The sequence below is a fragment of the Jaculus jaculus genome, chromosome 8 (genome assembly GCF_020740685.1).
Source record: "Jaculus jaculus isolate mJacJac1 chromosome 8, mJacJac1.mat.Y.cur, whole genome shotgun sequence".
Classification (NCBI taxonomy): Eukaryota; Metazoa; Chordata; class Mammalia; order Rodentia; family Dipodidae; genus Jaculus; species Jaculus jaculus.
Genome location: NC_059109.1, coordinates 2289307 through 2316646, shown reverse-complemented (window position 1 = coordinate 2316646; position 27340 = coordinate 2289307). Strand labels below are relative to the sequence as shown.

The 27340-nt window shown below is 51.2% G+C and overlaps 2 protein-coding genes across 3 annotated transcripts; both read left to right on the top strand.

Moving 5' to 3' along the window:
- The first annotated feature begins 44 nt into the window (after window positions 1-44).
- On the top strand, window positions 45-11772 carry Psmb8 (proteasome 20S subunit beta 8). Its single transcript, XM_012947362.2, has 8 exons — window positions 45-197; window positions 1263-1410; window positions 1530-1641; window positions 3081-3210; window positions 4226-4430; window positions 4676-4764; window positions 11325-11578; window positions 11712-11772. Exons 1-8 carry the CDS (start codon window positions 45-47, stop codon window positions 11770-11772), a joined length of 1152 nt encoding a protein of 383 aa, XP_012802816.2.
- Tap2 (transporter 2, ATP binding cassette subfamily B member) lies at window positions 11460-26540 on the top strand. Of its 2 annotated transcripts, none has more exons than XM_045156831.1 (12): window positions 11460-11578; window positions 12376-12874; window positions 12961-13075; window positions 14849-14979; window positions 15385-15590; window positions 19216-19413; window positions 19532-19660; window positions 23804-23992; window positions 24124-24297; window positions 24412-24571; window positions 25221-25357; window positions 26116-26540. In XM_045156831.1, the coding sequence occupies exons 2-12, from the start codon at window positions 12385-12387 to the stop codon at window positions 26305-26307; spliced, it is 2121 nt and encodes a 706-aa protein (XP_045012766.1). In that variant the 5' UTR covers window positions 11460-11578; window positions 12376-12384; the 3' UTR covers window positions 26308-26540. The 2 variants fall into 2 exon arrangements, with proteins under 2 accessions (XP_045012766.1, XP_045012767.1); XM_045156832.1 differs by lacking the exon at window positions 26116-26540 and adding an exon at window positions 25713-25837.
- The last annotated feature ends 800 nt before the right edge of the window (window positions 26541-27340 follow it).

Here is a 27340-nt window from a genome sequence, read left to right as displayed (position 1 = left end):
CACTTCCTCGTGGGAGAGTCGACGGACCTCGGCGCCGAGCGGTCATGGCGCTGCTGGACGTGTGCGGAGTCCCCCGGGGGCCGCAGCTCGTCTGGGCTAGCCAGGATGCGGGTGCGGGAAGCAGGCGTCGCTCGGACCTGGGGCACTACAGTTTCTCCATGCAAGCTCCGGAGCTCGCCCTCCCCCGGGGAATGCAGGTGAGGGTTTCGAGAACCCGTCCTCCCCCCTTCCCCGCCCCCGCCCAGGGATGCAGCGGGGAGGTCACACAAGAAGGGCGAGCAGCCTGTGGGCTGTCCTGCGGACCGAAAGGAAGCCTGGTATCCTTCAGTCCCTGGAGAGCGACCCGCAGGACCGTCCCTAGGAGCTCACGCGGGGCTGGGGTTGGAGGGGTCAGCGGTGCAGATCAGGACCCATAGTGAGAGATGGGGGGGGGGCGACCATCCGAAGACCAGAAGAACAGAGCGCTGTCCTGTCCCTTCACCATGCACAAACCACGGGGCCCTTTCCCCGGGGTGCTGCACGCTACAGGGGCTGTACACTGTCCAGGAAGACCTACGGACTTGGGTGGCTGGCCAGGCCAGACCAAGGCAGGTGGGGAGGTCTCAAGCTCCTCTTCTGTAAAGTGAACTGATAAGTCACTTTTTTGTGAGAGTAAGTGGACCAGCCTTTCTTGGGCAGCACATACACTAAAATTACCCCCCCCCCTTTTTTTAAAGGTAGGGTCTCGCTCTAGCCCAGGCTGACTTGGAATTCACTATGTAGCTTCAGGCTAGCAATCTTCCTACCGTTGCCTCCCGCAGTGCTGGAATTAAAAGCATGTGAGAGTTGAAAGGACATTTAATGGGAAACCCCTTAAAGTCACACTTGGAACTCTCAGTAACCCAGGCTGCCCTTGAACTCACAGCGATCCTCCTATCTCTGCCTTCTGAGTGCTGGGATTAAAGGCACTCACTACCACACCCAGCTGCATTTTTTTTTTTCCGAGGTGGGGTCTCACTCTGGCCCAGGCTGACCTGAAATTCACTATGTAGTCTCTGGGTGGCCTTGAACTAAGGGCGATCCTCCTACCTCTGCCTCCCGAGTGCTGGGATCACAGGCATCTGCACCTCTTTTTAAAAAACTCCTCCCCAGCTGTTTTCTTGTAGAGTCTGAGAATTGGTGGTTAGAGACCCTGGGGCTCCTCCTCACCCCTGTGTTCTCTGAACCCTTTCCTCGGAGCCTCCTGCCGGCAAGGTGCTCATCGCCATCTTCTGTATCTTCAGCCCACCGAGTTCTTGAAGTCCTTCGCTGGAGACAGAGAGAGGAGTGTTCAGATTGAGATGGCTCACGGTACCACCACGCTGGCCTTCAAGTTCCAGCACGGTGTCATTGTAGCGGTGGACTCCAGGGCCTCCGCTGGAAGCTACATCAGTGAGGCGCCGGGCTGGGTCTGGGAGCTGGTCTCCTCTCTTCACCATAGCAGGTGTTGGCTTAGGGCATTCCGAGAGAGCTGTGGGCTCCTTCCTCTGCTCTCAAAACTTCTCTTCCAGGCTCCTTAAGGGTGAACAAGGTGATTGAAATCAATCCTTACCTGCTGGGCACCATGTCTGGCTGTGCGGCTGACTGTCAGTACTGGGAACGGCTGTTGGCCAAAGAGTGCAGGTAGGTGAGTTCTCTGGTCCATCCTTGGCTCTCCCAGGTCACTGTTCCTCATCTTTGTTCCCTGTGGTCCATCTTGGTGCTAAACAGCCTATTTCACCCAACTGCCTCCTTCCAAATTTTGGTCTGAGCTCATGCCTATAAGCTGGCTATGCAGACCAGCAGCACGGGCACCATCAGCACTGAGGGGATGACATCATTCATAAGGCTTTATTATTATTATTTTTTACTTTTTTATTTTATTTTTTGGGGGGGGGAGAGAAAAGAGAGAGAGAGAGAGGATATGGGTATGCCAGGGTCTTCAGCTGATGTTAACAAACCCAGGACACATGCGCCACCTTGTGCATCTGGCTTACTTGGGTCCTGGGGAATTGAAGCTGGGTCCTTTGGCTTTGCCAGCAAGTGCCTTAACTGCTTAGCCATCTCTCCAGTGCCAAGGCTTTCCTTCCTTCCTTCTTACTTCCTCCCTTCCTTCCTTTCTTTTTTAATATTTTTAAGGCCAGGTGCAGTGGCGCCCACTTTTAATCTTCAGCACTCGGGAGGCAGAGGTAGGAGTACTGCTGTGAGTTTAAGGCTGGCCTGAGACTACATTGTAAATTCCAGGTCAGCCTGTGCTAGAGCAAGACCCTTACCTTGAAAAACCAATGTACTTTTGTTTATTTGAGAGAGAGAAAGACACACACACAGAATGAGGGGGGGGGGAGGGAGAGAGAAAGAGGCAGACATAGAAGAGAGTATGGGCAGCACCAGGGCTTCCTGTACTGCAAATGAAAATCCAGATGCATGCGCCACTTTGTACATCTGGTTTTACATGGGTACTAAAGAATTGAACCAGGCTGTCAGGCTTTGCAAGCAAGCACCTTTAACTGCTTGAGCCATCTCTCTAGCCCTCCTAGTAGGTTCTATTTTGGGGGGGGGTTTCGAGGTAGGGTTTCACTCTAGTCCAGGCTGACCTGGAACTCAGTATGTAATCTCAGAGTGGCCTTGAACTCACAGCGATCCTCCTACTTCAGCCTCCTGAGTGCTGGGATTAAAGGTGTGCACCACCACGCCTGCTTTCCTACCAGGCTTTTTAAAAACTATGGCTTATATCCTTTCAATTCCAAATCTCTAATTCTTAGCTCCTATAAGATCACTCCTTCCAAATGCGTATCTCTTCCATCTTTTCTCGAAATATGTTTATTTCTCTGAGTGGAGAGGGGGAAAGAGAGACTGGGCACACCAGTGCCTCTTGTCACTGCAAATGGGCTCCAGGTGCATGTACCACTTGGTGTGTCTGCCTTTAGGTGGGTCCTGGGACTGAGCCTGGACTAGCAGGCTTTGCAGGCAGGCACCTTGAACCACTGAGCTCTCTCTCCAGCCCCTCTGCTGTCATTTCTCACCTCCCCGCGTGGGTGAGAGCTAGACCTCTGCCCCTCTAAGTGCTCTTGCTCCTCACGCAGGCTGTACTACCTACGCAACGGGGAGCGGATCTCAGTGTCAGCAGCCTCCAAACTGCTTTCCAACATGATGTGCCAGTATAAAGGCATGGGCCTCTCCATGGGCAGCATGATCTGCGGCTGGGACAAGAAGGTGGGTGCCTTCCCTTCCCTCAGCTGCCCACCCTGTGTAAGAGGTCTCTTCCCCATGACACCCTTCAGAGAAAGGACCCAAGTCCCATCTAAGAAAGGTCTTCACTAGACAGCCATCCTGGGCATGCCACACTCGTCTTTGCAGGACCCCGGGAGGACTGTCCATCTTTCTCTTACAGTTTTTATTTTTTATGTTGAGTTCTCTCTCTCTTTTTTTTTTTTTTTGTTTGTTTTTCGAGATAGGGTCTCCTTCTAGCCCAGGCTGACCTGAAATTCACTATGAAGTCTCAGGGTGGCCTTGAACTTGTGGTGAGCCTCCTACCTCTGCCTCCCAAGTGCTGGCATTAAAGGCATGTGCCTGGCAAGAGAAAATAAAACAAAACCCCTATTTTTATTTATTTATTTGAAGAAAAGACAGAATGAGAAAGAGTGGGGAATGGGCACATCAGGGCCTCCTGTCACTGCGAGAACTCCAGATGCGTGTGGCACTTTGTGGCTTTACATGGGTTCTGGGGAACGGAACCCAGGGCATCAGGCTTTGCGAACAAGCACTTTTAACTTCTGAGCATCTCTCCAGCCCCTTGTCTTTCTCTTTGGAAACCCATTTGCCGCTTCATGTCATGCCTGCAGTCTTTTGTAAAGTAACAGTCTAGAGACCCCCGTGTGGTTCCTTGTCAGTGGTCTGGGTGACAGTAAGCGCCACCGTAGACACGGCATATCAAGTGCTTGGTCCTGGAACGCCTCCAGTATAAACACTGGGCATTCCGCGGTGCAGACGTCAGTTATGGCACCTTTCGTAATCTTATCCCCTTTGTTAAAAGTGCTGAATCCATATTTGGTCTTCCTTGTTTCTAAAGTAAAAACCCAAGTGCTGTGGTAATTCAAGTGTTCTTGTGGTAATGACATTCTTTTGTCCACTGTTTACAGCTCACGCTTGAATCTCTATGTTACTAACAAATCCTTTTTCTAAATTCAACTTGGATTATTTATTATTATTATTGTCATTTATCTTATAGGGTCCAGGGCTGTACTATGTGGATGAAAATGGGACTCGGCTCTCAGGCCACATGTTCTCCACTGGCAGTGGGAACACCTATGCCTATGGAGTTATGGACAGTGGCTACAGGCCCAAGCTTACTCCGGAAGAGGCCTGTGACCTTGGCCGCAGGGCTATCGCTCATGCCACCCACAGAGACAGCTACTCTGGAGGCGTCGTCAATAGTAAGAAGCCCATTCTCCCCCACCCTGCCCGGGAAAAGGGAGAGAGATTTTAGACTGGGAGATTACCGGGCAGCAGGGAGGAGCTTTTCAACATCCAAAGACACTTAAGTCCGAGCAGCAAGGGTTTGAGTGCATGTGAATGCTCATATAAGGTTCTGCGCATAGTCACACGCACATACGTGTGGCTGCCCTCCGCCATCAACCCTCCACCACCAACTGACAGATCTTTCCTCACTTGCCCACAGTGTACCACATGAAGGAAGACGGCTGGGTGAAAGTGGAAAGTACCGATGTCAGTGACCTGCTCCACCAGTACCTTCCCAGCAGTCAATCGGTATAGGCGGTGGCTGCGGGCGCCTCCTCTGGGGGACAGCCTGGCGCTCCCAGGGCCTGGCAGTCCCAGGAACAGGGGGAGGGGAGGGGGAGAGGGAGAGGAGGAGGAGGAGCTCAACCTGGACCAGAGACAGAACCTCTGAGGCAGTGGGAACGGCTCGGAGCACCCCTCCCCCCAACTTCTGGGTGCTTCCTCAGCACAATAAGGGAAAACGGTTATAAATTCTGAGTATTGTGATTGAATGGGGTTGGGCTGTGGGTTTTTTTTGTTTGTTTGTTTGTTTTTGTTTTTCGAGGTAGTGTCTCACTCTAGCCCAGGCTGACCTGGAATTCACTATGGAGTCTCAAGGCTGGCCTCAAACTCACGAACTCACGGTGATCCTCCTACCTCTGCTTCCCAAGTGCTGGGATTAAAGGCGTGCGCCACCATGCCTGGCTGGGCTGTGGGGTTTTTAGAGGGAGGAGTTAGGGAACAGACAGGAAATCAAGAGACGTTTTGCCTGAGAAGTGGCTGGAATGATAGCTCAATGGTTAAGGCGCTCGCTTGCCTGCAAAGCCTAAGAACCCAGGTTTTGATTCTCCCAGTACCCATGTAAAACTGGAGGCACAAGGTGGGGCACGCCTGCAGAGTTTGTCTGCAGTGGCTGGAGGCCCTGGCGTGCTCATTCTGTCTTCTGTCTCTCTTCTCTCTGCCTGCAAGTAAATAAAAGCATTTTTTAAAAGAAATAAACCTCACCAGATATTTCTTCCTGGATATTCCGTGCTCAGCTCCTCAGAATCTCACAGGGAATTTTTTCTTCCTCTTCTTCTTCCTCCTCCTCCTCTGGACACTCACTTGTGATCTTATTTGGCCTGTGAGGTTCCTTAGGGGTGGTTTGGATGGTTGAGAGTGGAATATTAATGTAGAAATATGCCAAAAAACTTGAACAGAGGAAAGCCGCATCTGTCAGGAAATTGAGAAGCCTGGGAGTCTAATGGATGGCTCCGTCAGCTGTGTATGGTCTCAGAGGCAGCCCAGGTCAGTCTATTTCTTTCTCTGTGTGTAAAACAATTCTAGCTGAGGACTAGTGTCCCCCCTCAGGACTCCAGGTTTTCTTATCTCCTAGAGGCTCTGTTGCCTGGTTTAAGGACAGCCAGGTGACTTCCAGTCTCATTTAGGAGGGAGAGGGTCCCCAGTGGAGCCGTAAAATCATCCCTCCCTCGTGACACCTCCTCTCTAGGGGCGTAGAGAAGGATGCTGTTCACACACTGGAGGATCTGAACTTGAACATGAGACAAACAACCATGGCTTTGTCATTAACAGCAAACTTCTTTTGGCTTAATCTCTATAACCATTTCACATTGTTCTATCAACAAACTCAAATCAAGCATTCTGTCAGAAATTAAGTGATTACAATAAGCATTAAATCCATGTAAATTTGACCTTTTAATTGCGTTTGTAAGGTAATCTAAAGTCAGAGTTGAAGTTTGGAATTTCTTTTGTGCTTAAAAACATCTGGCTACTGTTGTAGCAGCTGTAAACAAGCACTTCCAGTTTAAAGTTGAAAGCCTAGAGGTCTGTCTAGAGTAACTTAGAATCAGCTTTAAATGCATCTGGAGTCGGAGGCCAGCCTGCGCCCTCAGCACTGACAGCAGTGACCCTTCTAATAACGGTGACAAGCAGCCTGTGTGCACAGCCATTTCGTGTTAGGCCTGTTAATCTCCAAGGAAAATTTATGGCTAAATAATAACTAACTGTTCCCCGAGATAACAGGCTAACCTCCTAGAAATCCTTTTAAGATTAAAAGTACACCCCCTCAGTGCACAGGAACAAAACTGGTAGAAGTAAATGAAAGTCAGAGTTAACACTATACTTCTGTTAATAAAAATTGTCTCCAGGACTGTTAACATGTTTTGTCCATACTTAAAAATGTTAAAATATTTACATGTTTCCTATCTTTCAGATATGGCTTACCATGTGTGTTGTCAAACAACATAAATTAAATGTTACAAAGTAATGTTAAGATTTAATACCATGTTATTTATTTAAATTATTTATTTATTTATTTGCAAGTGAGAGTGAGAGAGATAGAAGAGAGACAGACAGAGAGAATGGGCGCGTCAGGGCCTGTAGCCACTGCACACAAACTCCAGACGCATGTGCCCCTTGTGCATCTGGCTTACGTGGGTCCCGGGGAATCGAATCTGGGTCCTGTGGCTTCGCAGGCCAGGACCTTAACTGCTAAGCCATCTCTCCAGTCCTAATACCATGTTTTAACTAGCTCTTTTTTTTTTTTAAAGACAAAGGGTACAAACATACTCTATATTCTCACTTTTTTTCCTGGGTGCTTAACAACAAGATGTAGCAGCCAAAACCAGTGAGGACTTTGGGGTTAAGAGGGTACCCAATATTTTGGTCCCAGCTCCTCCAGATCAAAAGGGCTCAAGAGATGATGGGACACTTCTTTCTCTAGAGGATCCTAAAGCTCTTGGTAAGTTGCCTGTCTTCTTGATCAGAGAAGACATGGAGACCCAGAGAATGGTTTCCAACCAATATTCAGCCTACAGGAGTCAGAACAGAGGAAGAAACTCTTGATGCTTCCAAGAGAAGGGAAGCTCCATGGTCAGCACGGCCCTGACTCACCCCAGCAGGTGGCACAAGTGCTGAGAGCTCCTCCCAGGTCCCTAAAGGTCTCCCCTAAAGAGCCACAACTGACCTTCAGAGTTACAATATAAAATTAAACTCTGGCCACCTACTTAGTCTTAAACACCCAATAGAAAAATATAGCTAGGAAGTAAGATATATCTTAAAGAATTTAATCATCACAGCCCACATGCTCACTGTGACAAGAACAGGTCTACACTACAGCCTTTGGTAAATTTCTAGATCTTCATGAGGATCATGCCTTATTATTTCTGGTAATAGTTCTGCTAACTTTGGGACATTGTGTGTCTAACTGCAATCTTACCTTTGTATCCTCTCATCTACAGTTAGCCCCACACTCAGATGGTTCTTTGAAAATTCTCCCTCCAAGGCTTGAAATGCTAATGGGAACCCTGGGTTCAAGTGCAGGCTACTCAGACCCTAAACCCAGCCACACACCTACCGGGAGAGGAGGGAGAACCTCTCCACAGCTGTGAGAAGGTCAGGGAGGGCGTGTTCTCCTGCCCAGATTTGAAGGATGAGCCTCCCCCTCACGCAGAATCGGAACTCTTTACCGACAGAACGGAAGTCTGAGGCCCTGCTCAGCTTGAAGAAGTCAGGCAGATCTGTCATCCTCATGCCCTAAAGGCAGTTGGGATTAGCTCTTCAGAAGGAAAAAAATGACAGGAGAAGAAATCTGCTAGGCAGTCAGGGTAACAGAACTCCCAAATTAATGGTCCCCCCCCATGTTAGAGACAAGAGGGTGAGAGAGATAGAGGGAGAGTGATAATTGGTGCGCCAGGGCCTCAGCCACTACCATCGAACTCCAAACGCTTGCGCCACCTAGTGGGCACGTGCAACCTTGCACTCGCATCACCTTTGTGTGTCTGGCTGACATGAGATTTGGAGAGTCAAACGTGGTCCTTAGGCTTCGCAGGCAAGCACCTTAACCACTAACCTCTCCAGCCCAGTAAGGGTCTTTTATTCCTTGACTAAAAGCCAGAAATGTCTCTAAACTTGCAGAAACCTGGATGTTCCACCCTCCAGGAAAGATTTTTAGATTAAGCTTGCACCCTTCCTAGAGGACAGAAACTCTGGTCCCTACCTAAGATTACCAGCAACGCTGTAACACTGGCTCTTTGTCCATAGCAACCTGCCGACCTAATCCTCCTCATGCAGCCACTCCCCATAAAAAACCCAGATCGGAATCTCGAAGTGGGTTTCTGAACCCCCTCTTGCTTCTCTGGGCAAGAGCTCTGCCCCCTTCCCTCACGGGGCTTCTATTGCAGGCTTGCGCCCCCTCTCTTTGTCCTCCTCGGCCCAACAGCCAGTGCTCTAACCGGATCACGGAGATCTCAGTCTAGGGCAGCGGGGCACTGTCACTGTCCGGAATCAGACAGAGTCCCCAGCAGAAGTGGTCCTGCAGAGCCCAGGGGCTTGGACTTGATTACAGCAGAGGGAGAAATTTGTGTCCATCTAGGGGAGGAATGCTGTTTCTACATAAACCAATCTGATGTATAGAAAATGCAAGAGTCCAGGGGAAAGGAAAGTGAGTCTTACGAAGAGCACTTGGCCCCTCTGGCTGGGCCACTGGTCATGGTCCGCCCGGCCCTCTTGTGTGGGCCTGGCCTGATAAACCTGCTCGCTAGAGCCATCCAGAAACGACAGAGGCCGGCAAGCTCAAGGTACTTATACAAGAATATCACAAAATACCCATGGAATAGGACATAAGGGATTACGTACATAAAGGGGAAGGAGATAATGTAGTGGTGGTAGAAATATGCCAAAAATCTTGAACAGTGGAAAGCCCCCAAGTTGAGGTGAGAATGAGGAGGGTGACTAGAGAGGTGGCCCGCCCTGGCTGTTTCCTGCCCCCCCCCCACTTTGCGGTTTATTGCAAGTTTCACTTTAATTGCCACACCCCATTGTAACTTTTTAAAAAACTTTACTATTTATTTATTTATTTGAGAGAAAGAAAGAGAGAATGGGCACTCCAGGGCCTCTAGCCACTGCAAACAAACTCCAGATGCATGTGCCCTTTGTGCATCTGGCTTACGTGGATCCTAGAGAATTGAACCTTGGTCTTAACCTCTAAGCCATTTCTCCAGCCCTCCTCAGGGGGATTCTTAGGGCCAGACCACAGGGGACAAGAGAAGATAAGGGGTGGATGTATATTACATACATGTCTGCAATTGTCAAATTATTAAAAACAAACAAACACAGAACAGGGGCTGGAGAGATGGCTCAGCAGTTAAAGGCATTTGCTTGCAAAATTTTGATTCTCCAGGACCCACATAAAGCCAGAGGTACATGGTCACTCACGCGTCTGGAGTTTGCAGTGGCTGGAGGCCCTGGCGCGTCCATTCCTTCTCTTACTCATGCTCTCTCTGTGTGTCCTCTACTTGCAAATACATCAATAAAAATATTTTAAAAAATTATAGAACAGGGCTGAAGAGATGGTTTAGCTGTTAAGGCGTTTGCCTGCAAAGCCAAAGGACCCATGTTAGCCAGATGCACAAGGGGGCGCATGCATCTGGAGTTTGTCTTCAGTGGCTGGAGGCCCTAGAATGCCCATTCTCTCTGTGTGTCTCTCTATTTGCAAATACATAAATAAAAATACATTTTTTACAAAAGTGATAGAACAGCTAGTGATTGGAGACAGCATAGCAGTCCCACCACTTCAGACCCCTCCTCCAAGATTTAATCTGAGTGGGTTCTTGGTGACCCTACTAACATTTCAAAGGAACTTAAAAAAATGTTTTTTGAGAGGAAGTTCTAACCTGATGAGTCATTTCTGAACATGGTGCTGTGGTGAACCACCATGAGGTGCGACCCCTCCTTTTTTTGTTGCCGTTTTTGAGAGCTGAGGTGCAACCCAGCCCTCAACGCTTGGCCACATGCCAGCCGGTTGTCTGCTGTGAGCGAGCACGCCTGTGGGCTCCCGGGGCAGCTCTGGGGAGGCAGGGCCCGTGGAAACCCGCAGTGTTTACTCACATCTCCCTCGCAAGCCGCCAGGTCTCCCGGACCATTCCTGGCCCAAGCCCAGAGGCCCTACTCCAGGTGCTGTTCCCGGGAGGAAATGGGAGGTCAAAGGGCCAGAGCCTCTGGGCTTAAAAATTGGAGTGGTCAGATTGGAGTAATGGCTTGGTGGTTAAGGTGCTTGCCTGCAAAGCCTAAGGACCCAGGTTCCATTCCCCAGTACCTACCACTTCAGCCAGGTGCACAAGGGGGTGCACGTGTCTGGGATTTTATTCAGTGGCTGGGAGCCCTGGTGTGCCCACTCTCTCTCTCAAGTAAATAAATTAAATTAAATAATTAAAGAAATCTGAGTGGCAACCTTGAGTGGCTGTCACCTTCCATTTAAGTCAGGCTCTGCGTGTGTGTGGTTCTGGGTTTGGTTCCTTTTTTTTTTTTTTTCTTCTGGTTTTATGAGGTAGGGTCTCACTTTAGCCCAGGCTGACCTGCAATTCACTCTGTAGTCTCAGGGTGGCCTCGAACTCGCGATCCTCTGAGTGCTGGTATTAAAGGCGTGCGCCCCACGCCCAGCTAGTTCTGTTTTCACCTCACGACCCTGGAACAGGCGCTTGCCTGGGGAAAGGGTTTATCGTTCCTTTTCCTCCAGCTTGGGCTCAGGCAAATTTTAATGCCGAGCCAAGGGAGTTTCTTTCTTTTTTCTTTATGATTTACGGGGTGGGGGGGATGGGCATGCTAGGGCCTCCAGCCACTACAAACGAACTCCAGATATGCATGTTCCACTTTGTGCATCTGGCTTACCTTGGGGTACTGGAGATTCTAACCTGAGCCATCAGGCTTTGCAAGCAAGCGCCTTTCAATCACGGAGCGGCCCTTAATAAGTTTGAGGTGGTAACTGGGGAAAGGCAGCGCGTTGTCCCATTACAAAGCTTCGCAGACCCTGAACAGGTATGCACGATTTCTAGGTAGCAACCACGCAGGGGGGAGCCTTTCTGGGGACCGGGGTCCGGCGCACGGGCCCTGCGGACGGGGCGCGCGGGTGTCGGGCGCCGCCTGCTGGCCGCCTCGCGCAGCACAGGGCGGCGCTGGGAAACGAAAGCGAAAGCCCGGGAGCCACGCGCGACGCCGGGGGACCCCGAGTCCAGAAGGAGCGGATTTCAGGCTCCGTCTTCCAGGACTTTGCAGGAAGCCCTGCGGAGCGGCTGTCCCGGCGCAGCAGGTGAGTTTTGCGGACAGAGACCCGGGGCGCCTGCAGCGACACGAGCATCCAAACCCCTTTGCGCCCGCATCCCGCGCCCCATCCTGGCAGCCCTCCCAGCGCCCCCTGCTTCACCGCCCCCCATCGCTAGCAGGGGCGCAGTCCACGCCAACACCCTCCGCGTCCCCTGTCCCGGGTCCCTGACCCCAGCATAAGACTGATGGAGGCAGCGTGGCCGCGGGCTGGGAACTCTTGGCTGTTGGGGTTTCATGGGTCTGTGAGGGTGTGTCCCCGTGTCTCCGTGTGTCACAGAGTGTCAGTGTGTGACTGTGTGTCCCAGTGTGTCACAGAATGTGTCAGTGTGTCACAGTGTGTCCCCATGGGTCTCACAGTATGTCACAGTATGTCTGTGTGGTGTGTGTGTCCCTGAGTGTGTCACAGAGACAGTGTGTCACAGTGTGTGCCCGAGTGTGTCACAGTGTGTCAGTGTGTGTCTCTGTGTCACTGTGTGTCACGTGTGTCCCTGAGTGTGAAACAGAGTGTATCACAGAGTGTCGTGTGTCACAGTGTGTGTCCCTGTGTGTGTCAGAGTGTCTCTGTATGTACACACACACACACACACACACACACACACACACACACACACACACACGAGAGCACAGCCTCCCCAGACAAGGAGAATGTCCCAGGAGGGATGCGCTGACCGGCTGGGGATCTTGCGGACTGGGATTGGGTGAAATGGGCCGCCGGAGGACTGGCTCCGGGCGGGCTGGGGGTCAGCGCGGGCACGGGGACCTCACCGCGCCGTCTCCCCGCAGACCGGCGCCATGCGCTGCCCGGACCCCAGGCCCTGGGCCTCCCTGCTGCTGGTGGACGCCGCCTTGCTGTGGCTGCTGCGGGGCCCTGTCGGGGCCGCGCTCCCCCACGGGCTCCCGGGACTGTGGCTGGAGGGCACCCTGCGCCTGGGAGGGCTGTGGGCCCTGCTGGCGCTGCGAGGGCAGCTGGGGCCGGCGAGGGGCGCGCTGGCCGCGCTCTGCCTGGCCCCCCCTCTGTTTGCGTGGCTGCGCGCGCTGGCGGGGGGCGCGGCCGGCGCCCCGGGGCTCCGCGTGGCCTCGGCCTCGTGGGGGTGGCTGCTGGCGGGCTACGGGGCGACGGGCCTCGCCGGGGCCGCCTGGGCCGCGCTGGGCTCCCCGCAGGCGCAGCCCCGCGGGCCGGGGCGCGACCGCCGCGCCCTGATGTGGAGGCTGCTGAGGCTCTCGGGGCCCGACGTGCCCTTCATCTCGGCCGCCTTCTTCTTCCTCGTGCTGGCGGTGCTGGGTGAGTGCGGGAGGACGCCGCGAGGCGGGGCGCGGGCGGAGAGGGGCCTCGGCCCCGCGGTCACGCCTCTGCCTCGCCTCTGCCAGGGGAGACGCTGATCCCGCACTACTCTGGCCGCGTGATTGATATCCTTGGAGGTGATTTTGACCCCGATGCGTTCGCCAGCGCCATCTCCTTCATGTGCCTCCTCTCCTTTGGGAGGTAAGTAGGGGGCCGGCGACTGGATCCCTTCTGCAGACCCACCTCTGCTCAGGGCCCCTCGCTCCTGACTCTGCCTTGCATAAACACCCAAGATGGCACACACATGCAGTCACTCACCGTCTGGGTTCGTCTTTCCATTCTCTCTTCCTTCATCCACGCTGACCCAACAGCCTCCCAGCGAACGGGAGACAAAAGCAGTTCATGTGGCTTTCCGCTGCCAGCTGCCGCTCTCTTTTCTGCCCCATCCCTCTCACCCCTAAGTGTTTCCCAGTGGCCGCCCCCACCCCCAATTCTCCCAGCAGGGGTGGGCCCTTCTGCCTGGACCCTGCCACCTCACTCCCTGCAACAATCTCCAAAGCTGTTATTTGGAATCTGGTCAACTTTCTTTCTAGCGTTGTAACAAAACTCGTTTCCTCATGTGCTTGTCCCTTCTTTTTCTGAAAATAGTTGCGTTTGTTTATTTGTAAGAGGGGGTGGGGAACGGGCATGCCGGGGCCTCCTGCCACTGCAAATGAACTGCGGACGCATGGGCCGCTTTGTGCATGTGGCCCGCGTGGGTCCCGGGAACGGAGCCGGGGCTGTTGAGCTGTATGCAGCAGGTGCCTTTACCCCGCCGAGCCGCCACCCCAGCCACTTTCCCTTCTTTTTACACTCGCTCCGGGGTCTCGTCTCCGACAACGCATTGCGTGGTAGAGCTGGGGTCAGGAGGAGGCAGACAAGGCACACTGGAGCTGCTCACTGCCCCATGTTGCCCTGGGCCTTCCTTCTAAGTCTTGGTCCTTCCTGCAGCGCTGTTCGTGTTGATGTCTAGTGCTCAGTCCATTGACTCCCCTCCCCCAGTCAGGCTTCAGTTCATCTTGGCTTATCTGTAGCATTTGACTCTGACATAGATCTTATCATTTTTATAGGCAAGTACCTGTAACACGGACCCATTTCGCCAGCCACACGATTGTATTATTTTATTTTTCAAGGTAGGGTCTCGCTCTAGCCCAGGCTGACCTGTAGTTCACTATGTAGTCTCAGGGTGTCCTTTAACTCACAGTGATCCTCCTACCTCTGCCCCCTGAGTGCTGGGATTAAAAGCATGCGCCACCATGACCAGTTTAGAAAATAATTTTTAAAATAATAAGATCTTGCCAGGCATGGTGGCTCACATCTTTAATCCCAACACTAGGGAGGCAGAAATAGGAGGATCGCAGGGAGTTTGAGGCCACCCTGAGACTCCATAGTGAATTCCAGGTCAGCCTGGGCTCGAGGGAAAACCCTACCTCAAAATACACAAAAATATTTTCTAGTTTTTATTTATTTATTTATTTATTTGAGAGCGACAGACACAGAGAGAAAGACAGATAGAGGGAGAGAGAGAGAATGGGCGCGCCAGGGCTTCCAGCCTCTGCAAACGAACTCCAGACGCGTGCGCCCCCTTGTGCATCTGGCTAACGTGGGACCTGGGGAACCGAGCTTCGAACCGGGGTCCTTAGGCTTCACAGGCAAGCGCTTAACCACTAAGCCATCTCTCCAGCCCTGTTTTCTAGTTTCTATTATTCATTTGTGTGCGTGTCTCTATGTGGGTGTATGCATATGTGTTTGTGCATAGGACTGTGTGTGTCGAAGTCAGAGGACGACCTCAGGTGCTCCTCCTCTCCTTCCACCTTGTTTTGGGACAGCATCACTCTTGCTGCATCTGGATTCTCCTGCTCTGTCCCGTGACTGTAGGCACGTTGGGGTAACAGGCCGATGAGCCTTTACATTGGCTCGTGCCTTCTGCCGTAGCTCCTTATCTGCCGGCTGCCGCGGAGGATCCTTCCTCTTCACCATGTCCAGGATCAACCTGCGGATCCGGGAGCAGCTCTTCTCCTCGCTGCTGCGACAGGACCTTGGTTTCTTCCAGGAAGCGACGACAGGTAGGGCCTGGTTCTGGGTCTGGGATCCCCTGGCCGTTTCTTGTCCTTTCACTACCCTCCAGCCTTTGTCTCCCTGCTGGGCTCTGAAGTTTTCTTTGCTTTTTTGTTTTGCTTTGTTTTTGAGGTAGGGTCTCACTGTAGCCCAGGCTGACCTGGAATCCACTATGCAGTCTCAGGGTGCCCTCGAATTCACAGCGATCCTCCTAGCTCTGCCTCCCAAACGCTGGGATTAAAGGCGTGCGCCACCATGCCCACCTGGAGTTTTCTTTTGAAACAGGATAAAGACGTCTCTCTGCAAGGGAGAGAGGGCATTGAGAAGGGGTTACTATGTCAAGTGGGGGGGGGCAAGAGGAGTTCTGGGCCTCCACAGCCTGATGCTTCCCTTGTCCTCTGTGTCTTCCTCAGGAGAACTCAACTCACGGCTGAACTCGGACACCAGCCTGATGAGTCGCTGGCTCCCGTTCAATGCCAACATTCTGCTCCGGAGCCTCGTGAAGGTGGTGGGGCTCTGCGGCTTCATGCTCAGCGTCTCCCCGCGCCTCACTCTCCTCTCTCTGCTGAAGCTGCCCTTCACAATAGCAGCCGAGAAGGTGTACAGTGCTCGCCATCAGGTACATGCGGATATGAAGAGACCTTGAGAGGAGACTGAAGCTTAGAGGTGGGCAGGGTTCCACATGGAGGCTGCAGGGTGTGGGTGAGAGAGAGAGAGGAAGAGGGAGAGGGAAAGAGAGAGAGAGAGAGGGAGGGGTATAGGGAGAGGGACAGAGGGAGAAAGAGAGGGAGAGACAGCTTATACCACATCTTACTTATTCAGTCAGCCATTGAGGGGCATTTGAGTTCAGGTTTGTGACCCTCTGGGACTGTGAGCAGAAGCATACATGTGTAATACCATATGTGGGGTGGGGTGGGGTAAGTAGAGGCTGTTTTGGAGGAGGAGATGATCCCTTTAACCAGCTTCTCAAAGGTGTCCGTGTTCCCCTTCCCACAAAAGATTGAAGAAGACATGTGAGAAGGATTTAGACCAAGAATTTTCACCTTTAAAACCCGCAAAAGGAGGGATCAAGAGGTGACTCAGCAGTTAAAGGTGCTTAATTGCAAAGTCTGAGGGCCTGGGTTCGATTCCCCAGTACCCATGTAAAGCCAGATGTACTGTGCCCTGGAATGATTGTAGTCAGGTTGTGTTTCAGTGTCACTGTGCCCTGGGATGACTGTAGTCAGGCTGTGTTCCAGTGTCACTGTGCCCTGGGACGGCTGTGGTCAGGCTGTGTTCCAGTGTCGCTGTGACCTGGGATGACTGTAGTCAGGCTGTGTTCCAGTGTCGCTGTATCCTGGGACGGCTGTAGTCAGGCTGTGTTCCAGTGTCGCTGTGCCCTGGGATGACTGTAGTTAGGCTGTGTTCCAGTGTCGCTGTGCCCTGGGATGATTGTAGTCAGACTGTGTTCCAGTGTCGCTGTACCCTGGGACGACTGTAGTCAGGCTGTGTTCCAGTGTCACTGTGCCCTGGGACGGCTGTGGTCAGACTGTGTTCCAGTGTCGCTGTGCCCTGGGACGGCTGTGGTCAGGCTGTGTTCCAGTGTCGCTGTGCCCTGAGATGGCTGTAGCCAGGCTGTGTTCCAGTGTCGCTGTGACCTGGGATGACTGTAGTCAGACTGTGTTCCAGTGTCACCATGCCCAGGGGATGACTGTAGTCAGGCTGTGTTCCAGTGTCACCATGCCCTGGGACGACTGTAGTCAGGCTGTGTTCCAGTGTCGCTGTGCCCTGGGATGACTGTAGTCAGGCTGTGTTCCAGTGTCGCTGTATCCTGGGACAGCTGTAGTCAGGTTGTGTTCCAGTGTCGCTGTATCCTGGGACGGCTGTAGTCAGGCTGTGTTCCAGTGTCGCTGTGCCCTGGGATGACTGTAGTTAAGCTGTGTTCCAGTGTCGCTGTGCCTGGGATGATTGTAGTCAGACTGTGTTCCAGTGTCGCTGTACCCTGGGACGACTGTAGTCAGGCTGTGTTCCAGTGTCGCTGTGCCCTGGGACGACTGTAGTCAGGCTGTGTTCTGGACGACTGTAGTCAGGCTGTGTTCCAGTGTTGCTGTACCCTGGGACAGCTGTAGTCAGGCTGTGTTCCAGTGTCGCTGTGCCCTGGGATGTCTATAGTCAGCCTGTTTCAGTGTCACTGTGACCTGGGATGGCTGTAGTGTCACCATGCCCAGGGATAACTGTAGTTGGAGGTCATTGTGGTTAACAACAAGCTGGCCTGGAGGCAGTGATGGCATTGTCCTGAGTCAGAAATGGCTCAACATGGCCCCAGGTTGTATTTTGGAATCAAGTCCAACAATAGCTGCCTACAGGCTGGAGAATTGGAGGACCATAAGTGCTCAGTTCACGGGGCTGGTTGTAGGCTGGGTTCCGCTGTCCTCAGAGGATAGCCAAGCTATAGACACACACACACCAGCAAGTACCTGGACAAAAGAAAGGCTTCCTTCTATACTTCCCCACCAGAAGGTCCATCCACTCTGAAGGAAGGGTCCCTGTGAGTCAGTGTCCTAAAAGTCATGTCTCCCGAGACACATGGCTGCCACTCAGTTCCTAATCTGATCAAGTTGACAACGGAACAGAACCATCACAGGTCTTATGATGAACAAAAGTTTTTATTTACTTATTTTGGGGAGGGAAAAAGTTTTTATTAAGAAAAATACAGACAGACACCCAAGGGTATGAGAGGGGTCTCTGGGAGACAGAGGGGTTGCCAGATCAGGGCTTGAGGCATCCTAATATGAAGGCAGAAAGCCTCTAAGTGTCAGAGCAAGCACGCCTGGGGTTCCATCAGCATCCAAAGAAGAGGCAGAAAGGGAAAAAAGGAAAAGGCAGGTGGAGAGATGGCTTGGCAGTTATGGTGCCTGCCTGCAGAACCAAAGGACCTAGGTTCAATTCCCCAGGATCCACATCAGTCAGATGCACAAGGTGTCACATGCATCTGGAGTTTGTTTGCATGCCCTGGCATGCCCATTCTGTCTCTCTCTCTTTCTCTCCCCTCTCTATCTGCTTCTTTCTCTCTTTCAAATATATAAATAAAAATTATTTTTCTTACTATTAGCAACACATTTTGTATGGATACCTCATGCATTGATACCCTCCCTGGGAATCATGGCCAGTCTCTCCGGGCGTGCTCCTTCGGGATCTCTGTCAGTTATGTCCGGGCACTAACATGCCACTCCCACCTCACTTGATGGGAGGCCAGAGGAACTCGTTCCTCATGACTATTGACTCCTGAGGAGACCGCAGCGAGGACTGCTCTCTAGAAGGGGTTGGCTGGCACTGCCATGCTGGCAAAGTGCCTCCTCCTGCCCGAGGTCCTGCTGGGTAGACCGATGCCAGTGAGGGCTATGACAGTCCTAGCATCACGCACAATCAGGCTAGTCTAGAAGACATTCCTGCCCACACTGGGCATTGTGGCTTCTTTTTTTTTTTTTTTCAGGGTTTTGAAATAGGGTCTCACTCTAGCCCAGGTTGACCTGGAATTCACTGTGTAGCCTCAGACTGGCCTTGAACTCATGGTGATTTCCTACCTCAGCCTCTTGAGTGCTGGGATTAAAGGTATATGCCACTTTAAATATATTTTTATTTATATATTTATGATGGAAGGGGAGAGAGAGAAAGAGAGGAAGGGTAGGGAATGAATATAAATGGGCACACCAGGGCCTCTTAAAGCTGCAAATAAATTCCAGATGTGGGCATCACTTTGTGCATCTGGCTTTATGTGGATGTTGGGGAATTGAATCAGGGCCAGCCTGGGCTGGCAGACTTTGTGAGCAAGCACCTTTGACAACTGAGCCATCTCCCCAGCCCATTTTTCCTATGAGTTTTACAGTTTCAGCTCTTACATTCAGTTCTCTGACCCATTTTGAACTACATCTCCACCTTTCTTAACTGGCCATGGCTCCTAGGGAACACTACCTCTCCTTCCTCATCAGACACATGGGTTGACTAATTACTTAAAATGAAGGTTAAAAAATAGCACATGTCTTCTCCAGTCCCCGACAGCGAGAGCTTATAGTACACGCTCTCTCCTTCCTTTCGTCTTATTATTGTTCCTTCTGAGAAGATGGGTGAGGAAGAGGGGAAGGGGTATTGGCGTGCTTAGATAGGCAGTGAGTGTCCCAGGGCCGCAGTGAGTGTCCCAGGGCCGCAGTGAGCCCCGGGCAGCACCGTCCCCTGCGCTAACCACCGTCTGCCTGCGGCCTTCCCAGGCGGTGCTTCAGGAGATCCAGGCGGCCGTGGCCCGGGCAGAGGAGGTGGTGTGCGAGGTGATTGGTGGGCTTCAGACCGTGCGCAGCTTTGGAGCCGAGGAGCATGAGGTCTGTCGCTATAAGGAGGCCCTGGAGAGATGCCGGCGGCTGTGGTGGCGACGAGACCTGGAAAGAGCCGCGCACCTGCTCTTACAGAGGGTGAGCCAGCCGGAGGCGCGCAGGGGAGGCCCGCGGGGGAGGGAAGGAAGGGCGGAAGCGTGGGCGCGGCGGGTTCTGGGCCGGGGTGGCCCAGCCTCACCTCTCCTCTCCCCCGCAGGTGCTGGACTTGGGCACACAGGTGCTCATTCTGAGCTGTGGGCTGCAGCAGGTCCTGGATGGTGAGATCACCCAGGGTGGGCTGGTCTCCTTCCTGATCTACCAGGAAGAAGTGAGGCACTTTGTGAATGTGAGTGAGGCGCCTCGAGCCTTTGTTGAAAACAAAACGAAAAAGTTTTATAGAGATTTCCAAGCATCTGCTTCCCGAAGACAACAGCAAGAACACTGGGTGCCTGTCCTCACGCCAACCGGAGATCAGGGCCTGTTGTGTTTGATCCGTGTCCTCCTGGCTCACCTGTATCACTTTAAGTATAGCTACGTGAGGATGGTGGTGCGCACCTTAAGTCCCAGCACTTGGCAGGCAGAGGTGGGAGGGTCCCTGGGAGTTAAAAAACCCAAAAACTGTAGCTTGATTAAGAACGTAGGTCTTTGACTTCTTCTGTACTTGCTGGTTTAAAAAATATCTATTTTACTTAGGGCTTTATTTCATAATTCTAATAATTCTAGACATTTATTAACTATCTTTTTTTTTGAAGGTAGGGTGTCACTCTAGCCCAGGCTGACCTGGAATTCACTCTGTAGTCTCAGGTTGGCTTCAAACTCATGGCGATCCTCCTACCTCTGCTTCCTGAGGGCTGGGATTAGAGGCGTCCACCACCATGCCTGGCTTTATCAATCATCTTTCTTTTTTTAAAAGAAAGATTTATTATTTTTATTTTATTTAGTAGAGACAGAAAGGGAGAGAGAGTGAGAATGGGCCACCAGGGCCTCCAGCCACTGCAAACGAACTCCAGACCCATTCACCACCATATGCACCTGGCTTAAGTGGGACCTGGAAAATCAAACTTGGGTCCTTGGGCTTCTCAGCCATGTGCCTTAACTGCTGAGCCATCTCGCCGGCCCCCAGTCATCTTTTATGTTCTGGGATCTAGGCTATCTAGATCTAGGGGAGTTAGCCACAATGCCCACTTTATTTATTTATTTTTTTGAGTTAAGCTCTCACTGTGGCTCAGGCTGACCTGGAACTCACTCCATAGTCTCAGGCTGGCCCTGAACTCACAGCAATCCTTCTGCCACTGCCTCCCAAGGGCTGGGATTAGAAGCGTGTGCCACTATGCCAGGCAGCGCCCACTTTTCTGGCATTCTGTGTCTCAAACAAGACATGAGCATGAGGAATGCAGAACAGTAAGAGCAAACATTGGAGGCAGGGAGAGACGTGTATTCGGAGGGTGGGCATTCTTTCCATTGCAACTGCGAACACTGAGGAGTTAGCTCGGTCTTAACACTCCACCCACGTGAGGCTGGGCCCGCTGGGACGTGTCTGCAGTCCTAGTACAGCCGGGCTACACAGTGGAGGCCGGGCTTCAAAATAACAAAAGCAAATCCCCAACCACACGCAAGGGCCTCTACCCCCATCCCACCCAAACTACATTTGAAAGGCAGAGGATCCTCCTTTTTTTTTAAGAGGTAGGGTCTCTTTCTAGCCAAGGCTGACCTGGAATTCACTATGGAGTCTCAGGCTGGCCTCAAACTCCCAGTGATCCTCCTACCTCTGCTTTCTGAGTGTTGGGATTAAAGGTGTGCGCCACCATGACCAACTCTGAATCTTTTTTTTTTTCTTTTTAAAGACAACTTCCATAACCATAGACAATAAACCATAATAATTCCCTTCCCTCCCCCACTTTCCCCTTTGAAACTCCACTCTCCATCATATGTCCTCCCCCCTCAATCAGTCTCTCTTTTATTTTGATGTCATGATCTTTTCCTCCTGTTATGATGGTCTTGTGTAGGTAGTGTCAGGCACTGTGAGGTCATGGATATCCAGGCCATTTTGTGTCTGGAGGAGCACATTGTAAGGAGTCCTACCCTTCCTTTGGCTCTTATATTGTTTCCACCACCTCTTCCACAATGGACCCTGAGCCTTGGAAGGTGTGATAGAGATATTGCAGTGCTGAGCACTCCTCTGTCACTTCTTGTCAGCACCATGGCGCCTTCTGAGTCATCTTAATGTTCACCACCATCTGAAAAGAAAAAGTTCTCTAACAAAAGTGAGAGTAGAATTAATATGTGGGTATGAAAATTAAGAGAAATGCTTACTAAGCATTTTGGTGAGCATAATGTATGCATTTAGTCAGACACCAGCAGGCGTCACACCCCTGGGGCTCATGACTTCCCCCATCACAGGTTTTCAGTATCAGGGATGTATTTCCTCCTATGGAGCGGGTCTCCAGTCAAATTAGAGGGCAGTTGGTTTCTCCCATAGCAGACATGCCACTATTGTACCTGTTGTCTCATTTGGCCTGGCTGGTCAAACTTAAGGCTTGCAGTGTCCACTGTTGTTTATTCCACTGATGACTCTCTCTCCCATAGGGCTTCATGCAGTGTAGCCTTTTCCAGCTTTCTGTCAGCTGGTCTACAGGCTACAGGGAGGAGATTTTCAGCTCAGCTCCAGCAGGGTTTCTCAGTGACCTTACAGCCCAATCATGTGGTGTCTTCAGCAATTAGGATCTTACCATCTATTCCTGGTGGGAAACCAAAGGCCTTGGCAATGGCCTGTAATGTTTTGGGGGCATCAGGGATCTCCCTGGCCAACAACTCATTTGAAGGTATCCCTCACTTTTGTGCATATGGCTAATATGGGATCTGGAGAGTTGAATATGGGTCCTTAGTCTTTGCAGGCAAGTGCCTTAACCACTTAGCAACCTTTCTAGCCCTCATTTGTTTTCTTTTTTTTTTCCTCAATTTTTATTAACATCTTCCATGATTATAAAAACTATCCCATGGTAATACCCTCCCTCCCCCCACTTTCCCCTTTGAAATTCCATTCTCTATCATCATTTATTTTCTTGATGATAGCCATTCTGACAGCAGTGAGATGGAATCTCAAGGTAGTTTTAATTTGCATTTCTCTGGTGGTTAAGGATGTAGAATATTTTTTTAGATTGTATTTCTTCTGTTGAGAACTCTCTATTTAATTCCATGGTCCTTTAAAAATAGTTATTTTTATTTATTAGAAACACACACACACACACACATACACACACACAGAGAAAGAGAGAGAGAGAGAGAGAGAGAGAGAGAGAGAGCACGCCAGGGCTTCTAGGCACTGCAAATGAACTCCAGATGCATGTGCCACCTTGTGCATGTGGATTATGTGGGCCCTGGAGAATCAAACCTGAATCCTTAGGTTTCCCAAGCAAGCACTTTAAATGCTAAGCTATCTCTCTAGCCCATAGCCCTTTTTATAATTTTTTTTGTTAATTTTTATTTATTTATTTGAGAGCAACAGATAGAGAGAAGAGGCAGATAGATAGAGAACGGGTGCGCCAGGGCCTCCAGCCACTGTAAATGAACTCCAGATGCATGCACTACCTTGTGCATCTGGCTTACATGGGTCTTGGGGAATCAAGCCTTGAATCAGGGTCCTTAGGCTTTACAGACAAGCACTTAATTGATAAGCCATCTCTCTAGCCCCCTTCTTTAAAAACTGGATTGTTTGATTTCTTATTATTTAGTTTTCTGAGTTCTTTGTATGTTCTAGATATGAATCCTCTGTCAGATGTATAGCTGGCAAAGATTTTCTCCAATTCTGTAGGTTGTCCTTGCTCTTTTAAGTGTTCTTTGCTGTACAAAAGCTTTGTAATTTCACGAGGTCCCAGTGGTTGATTAATGGTCTTACTTCCTGAGCAACTGGAGTTATATTCAGAAAGTCATTGGCTATGCCCATACGTTGAAATGTTTCCTCTACTTTTTCCTCTAGCACTTTCAGAGTTTCAGGTCTGATTTTAAAGTATTTAATTCATTTGGACTTGATTCTTGTGCATGGAGAGAGATGAGGGTCTATTTTCATCCTTATTTTTTGGGGGGCATACCAGGACCTCTAGCCACTGCAAACAAACTCCAGATGCATGTGCCACCTTGTGTGTCTGGCTTACACGGGTCCTGAGGAATTGAACCTGGATCCTTTGGCTTTATAGACAAATGCTTTAACCACTAAGCCATCTCTCCAGCCCTATTTTCATCCTTATACATACATACATATATATATATATATCCAGTTTTCCCCAGCACCATTTGTTAAAGAGGCTTTTTCTTCAGTGAATATTTTTGGCATTTTTGTCAAAAATGAGATGGCTGTAGCTTTCTGGGCTTACATCTGGGTTCTTTATTAATGGATCATTTTTTTTTTTGCATGGGTGGGTGGGGGTGTGAGGAGTTGGGGAGCTGGATTCCAGCAGAGCTATTTGATTAGTAGTCTATTCCTGTGCCCCAGGCTCTGGTAAACTCACTTGGGGATATGCTGAGCAATGTGGGAGCTGCTGAGAAAGTCTTTCACTACCTGGACCGAAGGCCGAATCTGCCAGAGTCAGGGACACTGGCCCCTCCCATGCTGAAGGGCATTGTGGAGTTCCAAGATGTCTCCTTTGCATATCCCAGCCGTCCCAATGAGCCTGTGCTTCAGGTACTGAGAGAGGACACAGGGAGGGGCCTGGGTGTGCAGATTAGAGAAGATGGTCTTGCTTCTGCTAGGAGGAGAAGCAGAGGGGTCCTGTGGGAGGACAGGGGCAGTCCCTGACTCTCTTGGGTTTCCAGCATGTAACGTTCACCCTGCGTCCTGGAGAGGTGACAGCTCTGGTGGGACCCAATGGGTCAGGGAAGAGCACTGTGGCTGCCCTGCTGCAGAATCTGTATCAACCCAGTGGAGGCCAGCTGCTGCTGGATGGGAGTCCTGTCTCAGAGTATGAGCACCATTACCTGCATCACCAGGTGGGCAGGAGAAAAGGCTTGTACAGGGGAGAGGGGACTCTATGGGAAGAAAGGCCAGGGGTCCATTCTGAGAAGAGGGGGTTAAACCATCCTTGCCTTCCATCCCCTGCCCAGGTGGTTTTGGTTGGTCAGGAGCCCGTGCTATTCTCCGGTTCTGTGAGGGACAACATTGCTTATGGGCTGAAGAGCTGTGAGGATGCTCAGGTTTTGGCTGCTGCCCAGGAAGCCCATGCAGATGACTTCATAAGGGAAATGAAAGATGGAATCCACACAGGTATCTTCTATGCTGTGCACACCCATCCTTGCAGCCAAAGAGAAGGTGTAACTTATTCTTGTGATGTACCCCTATAACTGTATTCCTTCCCTGTCTTCCCTCTGTTCCTGTTTCCTGTTTTTCTCCCACACTATCTCTTTGCTGTGACCAAATACCTGACAAGAAGGAAGGAAGGGTCCACTTTGGCTTACAATTTGAAAGAATACAGTCCACCAGGGTGGAAGGAGGGGAGTCAGCTGGTCATATTGCATCTGTGGGTATGAAATGAAGGGTGATCATATTACAAAACCTCAGTTCATGCCTCTGGTGACCCATCTCCCTAGTAAGCCTCCTAAAGGTTCCACAACATTTCCAAACAGCCCTACTGGCTGAAGACAGAGAGTTTAAACATATAAGCCTATGGGGACACTTTACCTTCAAACCACACAGCACATATTCTTCCGCATTTCAATCCTGCTGTGGAGTCTGTTTCCCCAGAGCAGAATAATACTTCCTTTGCCCGAGAGTTTCAGGGATCCCACCTCTACTATCCCTCTCCCCACCCCAGGCCAAGCTTGTACAAATAGCCAGGGGTGCACCTGTCATCCCTGTGGGGTGGAGGGCTCTGTGATCATCTGTCTGAGGAGGAGCCTTTGTCTGATTTCCCCAGATGTAGGGGAGAAAGGGAGCCAGCTGGCCGTGGGACAGAAACAACGCCTGGCCATTGCCCGGGCCCTTGTGCGAAACCCACGTGTCCTCATCTTGGATGAGGCCACCAGTGCCCTGGATGTCCATTGTGAGAAGGCTGTGAGTACCAGCATGGGAAGGGCAGGGGGCAGTGGGTCATGTTTGAACATCTGCTTGTGTGGATTTGGGCAAGGGGAGATGGATGGCCTGCTGATGTAAAGGGAGTCTGCTTCTGTAGGGTTGGGAATCATAGTCGTTGTTTTTCTTGTTGCTGTGACTGGAAACCTGGCAAGAAGGAACGCAGTGGAGGGGTGGCACTGTGGCTCATGTCTTAAAAGGGGGCGGTCCATCATGGTGGGGAAGACATGGCCACAGAGTGTGGTGGCTAGGATTCTTCACATCTTGGTAGATCTGGCAGCAGAGAGAGAAATGTTGGCACTCAGTTGGCATTCTCTTCTTTCTTTTTAAAATTCAGCCCAGGGCCCCTGCCCATGGAATCTTACCAGCAACATTCAGGGTGGACCATCTTCCCTCAGTTAACACTCTCTGGATTCTTTAACCCCCACGGACACACCCAAAAGTGTGCCTCACCGGTGCCCTGGGCTTCCTTCATCCCACTGAGCTGGTAATGAAGGTCAGCCAGCAAGAATGGAGTGGAGACGGTAGTGGTGTGGGGTATCTGGTCACCCTGGCTGCCTGTCCTCGGGGCAGCAACGCAGTCAAGTCAGAAGGGCACAGCAGACCCCAATCTACTGTCCTTTGCAGTCTGCTCACGTTTCATGCCTCCTTTATTCTGAGTCACTGGAGATGGTGCCCAGCTGGGGTGTCATGTCTGTCCCAGCCTTACTTTTCTGAGGCATGTGATTCTGCCCCTGCAGCTGCAGGCCTGGAGAGCCCGTGGGGACAGAACAGTGCTGGTGATCGCCCACAGGCTGCGCACAGTGCGGAACGCCGACCAGATCCTGGTGCTCAAGCAGGGGCAGCTGCTGGAACAGGCCCAGCTCAGGGAGGACCCAGACGTCTATGCCCGTCTAGTGCAGCAGCAGCTGGAGGGCCAGGTGGAGGCCTGAGGCGCTGGGACACTGATCCTTGCCCAGAACTGCAGCCTGTGTGACATCCAGAGGGGCACCTCCGACTCTCCCTGGGCTGTGCCTGAGGCTGGCGGCAGGATGGAGATTCGGACCGACTGTGCTTTTGATGGGCTTGCGTGAGTGGGAGTGTGAGGATGGGGGTGGTGTGTGTGTTGTGGGGCCAGAAACCTCATTTCCTCACTGAATGGAGCTCTGCCCGGTCTAAGCGTCTATGGAGGTATAATAAATATATTTAAAATGTTTTAAAAATATTTTTATCTACTTGTGAGGAGGCAGAGAGACAGAAAGAGACACACACAGAGATTATGGGCATGCCAGGTCCTTTTACCACAGCAAACGAACTCCAGAGGCATGCATCACCGTGTGTATCTGGCTTTATGTGGGTACTGGGGAACCTACCAAAGGCCTGCAGGCTTTGCAAACAAATGCTTTAACCACTGAGCTATCTCCCCAGCCCCAAAAGGTTTTCCTTATGATATATATCAACCAAGTACACACTTGTATAAAAAATTTACAAAAGTGGGCTAGAGAGCTGGCTCAGTGGTTAAGACACTTGCCTGAAATGCCTAACGACCTGATCCCCAGGACTGATGTAAGCACAAGGCGGCGCGCACATCCGGAGTTCGTTTGCAGCGGCTGGAGGCCCTGGAGTGCCCATTCCCCCTCTCTCTTTCTCTCTCTCACTCTGCTTGCAAATAAATAAAAAATAGTTTAGGTGGCTAGAGACATAGCTTAGTGGTTAAGGAGCTTGCTGGCAAACCCAAAGGACTCAGGTTCAATTCCTTAGTACCCATATAAAGCCAGATGCACAAGGTGGAACATGTGTCTGGAGTTTGTTTGCAGGGGTTAGGAGGCCCTGGTACCCATTGTTTCTCTCTCTCTGCCTCTCTTTCTCCTTCTCTTAAATAAGTAGGGTCTCACTCTAGCCCAGGCTGACCTGGAATTCACTGTGTAGTCAGAGAGTGGCCTTGAACTCATAGCAATCCTTCTACCTCTGCCTCCTGAGTACTGC